Source organism: Cucurbita maxima, unplaced genomic scaffold (genome assembly GCF_002738345.1).
Source record: "Cucurbita maxima cultivar Rimu unplaced genomic scaffold, Cmax_1.0 Cma_Scf00024, whole genome shotgun sequence".
In the NCBI taxonomy this organism is placed as follows: Eukaryota; Viridiplantae; Streptophyta; class Magnoliopsida; order Cucurbitales; family Cucurbitaceae; genus Cucurbita; species Cucurbita maxima.
In genome coordinates this window covers 580,380-588,779 of record NW_019272040.1, presented here as the reverse complement: position 1 = coordinate 588,779, position 8,400 = coordinate 580,380, and the positions used below count along the sequence as shown (strand labels likewise).

At 37.7% G+C, this 8,400-nt stretch overlaps 4 protein-coding genes across 4 annotated transcripts in view; all 4 read right to left on the bottom strand.

Annotated features, from left to right (window-relative positions):
• Window positions 1–757, bottom strand: part of LOC111497920 (putative lipid-transfer protein DIR1) — a 1,415-nt gene extending 658 nt beyond the window's left edge. Inside the window, exon 1 of the mRNA XM_023148936.1 lies at window positions 85–757. Coding sequence (XP_023004704.1) covers window positions 85–391 — 307 coding nt within the window. The 5' untranslated portion in view covers window positions 392–757. The remainder of the gene's footprint in view (window positions 1–84) is intronic.
• A 265-nt stretch (window positions 758–1,022) lies between these two features.
• On the bottom strand, window positions 1,023–1,857 carry LOC111497909 (histone H3.2). The gene has a single exon (XM_023148921.1). It carries the CDS (start codon window positions 1,761–1,763, stop codon window positions 1,353–1,355), a length of 411 nt encoding a protein of 136 aa, XP_023004689.1. The 5' UTR covers window positions 1,764–1,857; the 3' UTR covers window positions 1,023–1,352.
• Window positions 1,858–2,368: 511 nt separating this feature from the next.
• Window positions 2,369–3,032, bottom strand: LOC111497908 (histone H3.2). The gene has a single exon (XM_023148920.1). The coding sequence runs from the start codon at window positions 2,940–2,942 to the stop codon at window positions 2,532–2,534; it is 411 nt and encodes a 136-aa protein (XP_023004688.1). The 5' UTR covers window positions 2,943–3,032; the 3' UTR covers window positions 2,369–2,531.
• A 1,096-nt stretch (window positions 3,033–4,128) lies between these two features.
• Window positions 4,129–8,162, bottom strand: LOC111497812 (chaperone protein dnaJ GFA2, mitochondrial-like). The gene is made up of 18 exons (XM_023148769.1): window positions 7,823–8,162; window positions 7,640–7,733; window positions 7,442–7,516; window positions 7,116–7,201; window positions 6,890–6,973; window positions 6,741–6,779; window positions 6,551–6,643; window positions 6,411–6,455; window positions 6,245–6,332; window positions 6,094–6,158; window positions 5,927–6,001; window positions 5,761–5,833; window positions 5,560–5,651; window positions 5,387–5,458; window positions 5,023–5,079; window positions 4,888–4,936; window positions 4,672–4,738; window positions 4,129–4,536 (listed from the first exon to the last, which is right to left on the bottom strand). Exons 1-18 carry the CDS (start codon window positions 7,907–7,909, stop codon window positions 4,440–4,442), a joined length of 1,338 nt encoding a protein of 445 aa, XP_023004537.1. The 5' UTR covers window positions 7,910–8,162; the 3' UTR covers window positions 4,129–4,439.
• Between the last annotated feature and the right edge of the window lie 238 nt (window positions 8,163–8,400).

Genomic DNA, 8,400 nt, shown 5'->3' with positions numbered 1-8,400 from the left:
AAAATCAAGTTTCTGTAGAGTCTTCAAAAAAAAAAAAAAAAAAAAACAGAAAAAATGTTGAGAGATTGAAGAACAAAGAGTTACATGGGTGGAAATTCAAAGCGCATTTCTGAGGAAGCAACATGGCCACGTTGTAATCAATACCAGAAACAGGGGGGGCGTCCAACACTGCACAGAGACATGGCTGGCCGAGAGTCTTGAGCGCATGGCAACAGAGAAGACTTGGTGGCATGGGGCTGAATGGCGACAATGATGGCTTGCAAGGAATTAGCTGAACCAACGTGGAAATCAAGCTGTTTGAACAGAACTTGGCTTTGCTTGGCTCCACAAAGCATGTCATTGCTATCATGAACACTAGAAATTGCAGAGGTTTGAAGCTTCCCGGCTTCATTCTTGGCCTGAAATGAAATTTGAAGAGGAATAATGGGGTTTTAATGGGGTTGAAAATGTTGGTTTTATGAGATGAAATGAGAGCAATTCATGCTTTCTTGCACTGTCTTCCTAACCCAATGCACACTTCCAATGCTATATGCAATTTTTGGTTTCTAGTTCTAATTGGGCTGTGGTTTTTTGTGCAGGTGAAACAGTTGGAAAGCATTTAGCTGATGAAAAAGGATACGTTACTTTGTTCAGGCTTCAATGGAAGTCACACAATCAACAAACCAACACATAATGCTGACAGATATTCTTAAGGACGAGTGCCTGCTAAATGTTACAGTCATGCTCGTCCAAAGCATGTTATCCGTGGCTGCATGCATATGTCATGCCACAAAATTATGTCTAGACCTACCAAACCTAAATCAATTCAAAATGTACTAGATGGGTGTGACTAGTTGTCAACTACATCCCTGATTTTGTATGACTTTAAGATGAAATCACATCTAGATTTGTCCGATTATAGGAGACGCAAATACAAATTGACTTGACTCACTTGGTGTTAGAAGTGAGTGTCGTATAATCGTAATGTTAGTTACTAAGTAAAGTGCTATTGTGACACTAAGCTGACAGGTTTGAGAACCCCATGGAAGAACAGACATGGATTCATATTGAATACCGGATTCAAGCAGACCTTGATTCATATCGATACAGGATTCAAGCAGAAAAAGAATTGTGAGTGAGAAATCTAACGACTCAAAATTATAGAACCGAATCATTTCAGTGCAACGAAAACTAATTGGATTCATCAAACTAGAATGAGCAAAGTAAGGGCAAATCCATCTAATACTCTGATTTTTGAAATCTCATGTACTTGTGACCTAGAATCTAGCCATGGATAGTAGTTAAGAACGCAGCAGATTTACAGCAGAATCTAATAGTAAAACAGAAAGATGCAAAACAATCAAGCCAACCCTCTATGCCCTTTCGCCTCTGATTCTCCTAGCCAATTGAATATCCTTCGGCATAATGGTGACTCTCTTCGCATGAATAGCACAAAGATTTGTATCTTCAAACAGACCGACCAAGTACGCCTCTGCCGCCTCCTGAAGCGCCGACACGGCACTGCTCTGGAACCTCAGATCGGTTTTGAAGTCCTGTGCGATCTCACGAACCAATCGTTGAAACGGAAGCTTTCGGATCAAAAGCTCAGTACTCTTCTGGTATTTTCGGATCTCACGGAGTGCGACAGTTCCAGGGCGGAAACGGTGGGGCTTCTTGACTCCGCCAGTGGCCGGAGCTGACTTTCGGGCGGCTTTGGTGGCCAATTGCTTTCTGGGAGCCTTGCCTCCGGTGGATTTCCTGGCAGTTTGCTTGGTGCGAGCCATTCGAACCGATTAGTTTAGCAAAATTTTGAATATTCGAGCTCCGAAGCGATAATTTTCAATTGAGCGGTGACGAAACTGCGAGGGTTAGAGGCGGAGATGAAGAGATTTGGATGAGAAAAAAAGCGGGAGATTTCAAATTTTGGTGGAAATTTGGTGAATTCCCTTTCTAGGAGGATGACCGCTGGATTGTTAATTGGACGGTTAGATTCGACGGGTTAGGTCTGTTCAAAGATAGCGATCCGTGGCTGAAACAAACAAGCAATAATATTCTGCCACGTGGAAAAATCCCCGCCTTTTCTTTTCGTCTTTCATTATTCAACTATTTGGAGGGAACAATTTTACCGCCTAAAAGCTTTTTTTATTTAAATTTCAAAATAATTCATTTTTATTGTTAGAATTTGATTGGATGGAAAAAAAAATAATAATATATTTTAATTTCAAATCCTTTTTATATTTCCATATTAGCTTCCTTTTACACATTTTAACAATTTCATAAATTTAATTAAATTCAACTTACTACATTAATCTCACTCTTCAACAAAATAATCTAAAGATCAAATTATTCATTCAAATGATTTTTCATCTAAGAAAGAAACGATCTATAATGAACATCAAAATGGAAAAATTTGCAGCCCAAAGAGCAATTCATTGAGAAATTCGGATAAGATCCCCATATACATTCAATATGCAACCGATCTAAACCCTAAACCACAAAATCAAACTCATAAATATAACAGAACCACCAAAAGAAATTATCGATCCACGAATTTAAGCTCTTTCCCCTCTAATCCTCCTTGCCAATTGAATATCCTTAGGCATAATCGTGACTCTCTTGGCATGAATCGCGCACAGATTCGTATCTTCAAACAGACCTACCAAGTAGGCCTCTGCTGCTTCCTGCAACGCCGCTACGGCACTGCTCTGGAATCTCAGATCGGTCTTGAAATCCTGAGCGATCTCACGAACTAGTCGTTGAAACGGAAGCTTGCGGATCAAAAGCTCTGTGCTCTTTTGGTACTTACGGATCTCACGAAGTGCGACGGTTCCAGGGCGGAAGCGGTGAGGTTTCTTCACTCCACCGGTGGCTGGGGCTGACTTCCGAGCGGCCTTAGTGGCCAATTGCTTCCTTGGAGCCTTGCCTCCGGTGGATTTTCTGGCGGTTTGCTTGGTGCGAGCCATTCGGGTGAATTGGAATGACAAAATTTGAAGGTTTTGGTAATATGATCTGAGACTTTGGTTATGGTGAATGGAGATTTGGAGGTGTAGATATAAGCGTTGTGTTGTGCGTGTTGAAGAAAAAGCGCGATGGATAACCGTTGGATTGCGAAGATTTTGGACGGTCCGATTTGTTTGTTTGGTCTGTTTGAGGATTCCAATCCGTGGTACTTTTTGACAGCCAATAATATTCTGCCACCTGTGATAATATTTTAATGAGTTCTCAAATTATTTTATGGATGATAAATTTGATTAAAATTAGTGAAAAAATATCAATTTATACTCTTGAATTTCAATCAATTAAAATCTAATAATAAAAAATCAACTAATTTAAATCTTAAAATTTATAAGTTTAATCAATGAAATTCCTAAACTGATAATAATTTCAATTTCTACCTTTTTATTAAATTTAAAAGTATTATAAATCAAGATAAAATTGGAGTTCACATGTGAATATTGTGCTTTTTATAATTTATATTTCATCAGTATAAATTTTATTAAAAAGATAAAAAATTTAATAAATTCAATAATATTTAAATATTCTAATTTTCATCACTGAAAAAGAAATTCAACATTTTAATTAATTTAGAATCTAAAATTTTAAGCGTTTTATTATTATAATTATTAGTTTAAAGTCTCAATTTATTATTTTTCTTAACTTTATTACTCTACATATTCTACATATTCTGTATAATTATTACTATAGTAAGTCTAAAATTTACCCGGATGTTCAAGTATACTGAAAACATCTTTACTCATTCATACTTTAACGTTCTATATACAACGATTTAAACCAATCAATCACCTGAATCATAGTTCTTTGTCTCATATCGATGTTCATGTTATAGATTCTTCCTATGTAACTTAGAGTTCTTAGTCACAATAACATTAGCATAGAAATCAAAGAAAAAAAAGTCAAACGAAAGTTGAACGGAAGCGAAATGGTTCGCTTCGCGTACCTGCAGGTAGCAATGTAATTTAAGTACAGACTACCCGCCTTCGGGATGTACACAAAACTATATAGTACATCAGAATTCACATAGTACAAATATAATTTTAGCAAATTTAAAAATAAGACATCATTGGATGCATCATTGTGTAAGGCAATACCCAGCTGGAAAACACGCACAAATGAAACAAACAAAGAAGATATATAATGTAGAGGACATTGATTCATGCCCCCATTATGATAAATAAAAGCAAAGAAATAACTGAGTCTATGTCTATACAACGTAAACTACAGTATTTCTACCGTATCGCGTTCGTCTCACGCCTAAATACAACCAAGAATACTCCTACAAAACTTCCCTACTACTGGCTGGCTCCTTGCTATTTCCATAGTACAAGAACCATACCATTATCTTTCCTTTCTAGAACTCAGAGAGTTTGCTACAACAAAATGGGATGTTGGATCTTTTTTTCTTTTTTTTTTGAGAAAGAATACCTCTTGGAATGTTGCATCTAGCCAGATGCTCCAGCAGCGGTGCGTTTCTCGTCTTCTCCTTGCTCTTCCTTCGAGAATTCCTCGATTAATTCGCGTTGCCTTGGAGTAAGACTCCTGAGGATGAAACACACAAATACCATCCATAAGAAGAAATGAAAGAACAAATTATGTTGAAATGTGTTCAATAAAAACTAAAGACGAGACGAATATCGACAATATCGACAGAGTTGCGGGAACAGGTGGACTCACGTTGGTATGCTGACGTTGAAGTGCACGTATTGATCGCCAAATGAGTACGAGTTCCTCGTTTTTATCCCTGCAAGAGAACAAGAACATCATGTCTAGCATAGACTCTCAATTTGGAGTGCCCTTTAGAAACAAAAACATTTGATGCTACCAACAAGTCTATTGTAACTATTTCCAATGCCATCAAGAAGTCTAAAAAGATGATATTGGTTACATTACCTTTCTTCTTCAGAACAACCTTCTGTCCAGGTTGAGTGCCAGGACGGACCTAATAATTACAACTCAATATCATCAATCTGGCATTAAACCCGCAATACTCATAACGCATGATTTCAATATTAACATATTGCCTACCTTAAGGACAACATCTCCCGTTAGAGTCGGAACCTGGATAGTGCCTCCTAATATAGCCTGCACCGAATACCAGATAGGTGAGCTATTACTCAAAAGAAAATAAGAGCTTTGGCTTCAGCTTATCGAGATAGAGGTAGGCAAAAAAGAAATTTTCGACAATTGTAGATCGCTCGAATAAATGCAGTAATTCGATATAATAAGGTAGACTACAGTTATAGGATATTCTTTTGGATTAGAGGCCCTCTTTTCGGTTTGGCCTATTTTAGGAGACACTTTTTATGCCCATGTAGAGTCTTACATGTTCCTCAATGAGAGCTTGGTTTCTTGCTTATCAAATTAAGAAAAAAAAGATAGAAATTACTACCTGAGTGATGCTTAAAACAGCATCTACGTGAATGTCAGAGCCTTCTCTTTTGAAAACGGGGTCTTCGCGAACCTTTTTTTTCCAAAAAAACAGAAGAGTCGACACATCAGCCAAGGGAGAAGACAACGATATTGAATGAAAGAGTGCACGAATGAATGAGAAATCGAAGTCACCTTAATAGTAACATATAGATCACCAGGTTGATTTCCATCAGGATCTGTACCTCCACTCCTGAACACCTTCATAGTTTCATTATCATCTACCCCTGTATAAACCATCAAGAACACCAATCTAACATTGTCCACAAGTGCAGAAAAGGATTTCTGAGAAATATCTATAAGATTTAACCTTGTAAGGAAACCAGGAAGACTTACCTGCCATTACGTCCACCTTAACCGTTTTCAATCTTCTCACAACTCGTTCTCCATTACAAGACTTGCAGAAATTCTGAAACGTTTTGTTTAAGAAAAAATGAGAAACCAGAATTTCACGATGCAAGATTAATTTGTAAAAAGATTCTAAACAAAAAGTGCAACATACCGATACAATTTTTCCACTTCCACCACATTGCGAACAAGTGGCTTGCATTCTGAATGGGCCAGTTTGCATGTACGTCTAGTTCGAGAGTGATAAATGAAATGTCTTAGATCTCACAAAACTACATTCATAAGGAAAATGACTAATGGAATAGAACAGAAAAAACTAACCATGCCTGAGCCCTTACAGCGTCTACATGTCTCAGGTCTTGTTCCAGGTGGAACGCCACTGCCACCTGCAAAATCAAGTCTTATCTTATCAAAGAACTGGAGGCAGTCAACTAGAAGATAAAATTTAAAGAATTGAATAGATTTTTCCTACCACAAGTATCACATGGCACAGCAGCATTAAATGCCACATTTTTTGTGCATCCCTGGACAGCTTCCATAAAGGATATCTCCAAAGCAACCTACCAACAAAAACCAACAATAATAAGTGTGCTGCCTAAGAATGAAGCTCAGAGCATATAACCAGATGGGACTTGCACCTTGATATCTTCTCCACCAAAGTTCTGGCGAAATATATTAGAGAACTGATCGCCACATACAGGAGAACACATGAAAAAGACTGTAAGCTTTCAAGGGGGAAAAAACATGACAATAGAAACTCAATAGAAGATTGGCTTACGTCAAATCCCCGAAACATTCCACTAAACGGGTCAAAGCCTTCACCAGGGAAGCCACCGTGATGGTCTTGTTGTGAAAATGCTTCGTGCCCAACCTATGAAATTGTATAGGAAACAGAATAAGTGCAACTTAAATCTTGAATGCTTACTTTTTAAGGGGGAAAAACATTTAAGTGGAATTCGAAATCATACCTCATCATATTGTCGGCGTTTATCCTCATCTTTCAAAACCTAACACCATTAAAACACAAACTCTAAAAACTTGGATTGTAGAAAGAAGAAAAGGCACACATTTATATACACATCTCTGCAAAAAATCATAGATGTATGGAGATTATTACCTCATAAGCCTTGCTAACTTCTTGAAACTTCTTTTCAGCATCGGGGTCATCCTTGTTCGTATCTGGATGAAGCTTTTTTGCTAGCTGCCAAAGAAAAATGTTCAATTCACTATAATGTAACAGCACGACTTAACAACAGATTCGCCCGAAAAAATCTAATTTTCAATTTAAGGAAAACAGCTTTCAGAGCATCATGCAGTCACCAAATGCCGAACTTCTAACTTACCCCGTAGTATGCTTTCTTTATTTCGGATGCAGTTGCATTCTTGTTCACACCCAGCGTATCATAATAATCTCTAGCAGACATTTGTGCTGATTCAAAAAGTACATAAATGATAAAATGTTTAAGTATTCCCGTCACGTTTGTGATATAAAATTGATAGCATATACTACGCGTAACTTGTTGATGCAACAATGATATCAACCTACAGCAACTAGAACTGGAAGGATAGGCATAACGCCCATCAGCTATGGATGCAACAGAGGAAATCAATTGAAGAGAACATGATAGGAAGTAAATAAATGTATTCTGAATTATGTATAACATTGTACCAGTGCCATGAATTAATTTTGCTTCTCCATGGTTGGCCCCAAGAGCTCCCAACTGAAACCAGTTCTTTTTATTCACTGCACCACAGAATTTTTTTAAAAAAGATCAATCAACCAAATGGTAAGAGCAAGATATTAATCCAATTCCAAAGAGAACTTTTAACGAATAAGAAAAAAGAGGGTACAAATACAAAAACATACCATTCTTGGAAGCGAAATTTCCAAAAACAACGGATTGATTGCAAACCCCAGAAGTGAATCGCCTACAACTCCCTTGAAGAATCGCGTCGTTTACCTAAAAAGAACGAATCTCGAAATAAAATCACAGAAAATTACGAAATCGACAACACGATTACGAGACAGAATCAGATAAAGACGACATACGGAGCTTGAGGGTTCGCGAGGGAGGTGGGGTGTGAGGGACCGACGAGACAACAAACGGATGAGCCTGAGGCCATCGGAGCGAACCATTTGGAGGTACGTGACGCAGAGGGTTAAGGGTGTATCTGAAACTGGGTGTGTAGGTAGGTGGGAGAAGGAATTGAAATAGGAAATTGACTGATAGCAAATGGAGGATATGATAAACCCTGAAAAACCCTAATTGGAGAAAGAAAGCGCGGAAGGTTCTAGCAGAGAGAAGAGGAGGAGGAGGAGGAGGATCGCTCGCCTTTTTTCTATAATTTTTAAGCTTTAGGCGTTGAAGGAGGGAGGAAAAGGCCCAAACTTTCCGGAAGCAACCTTAAGCTATTTGTCTGAGCCACCGTGTCCCAAGGAGCCCAATTATTCCGTATATATTTATTATTTCCTTTCCATTTCAATTTTTTCCAATATATATACATACCGTAAATTTAGCCTTACTTATTTAGATCTTAATTTCTAGATGCTACTCAATATTAATTTTAGTTTGTATATTTTTATTTTTATATTTTAATGGCAAGGATGAGTGAGACCAATCGCACTTT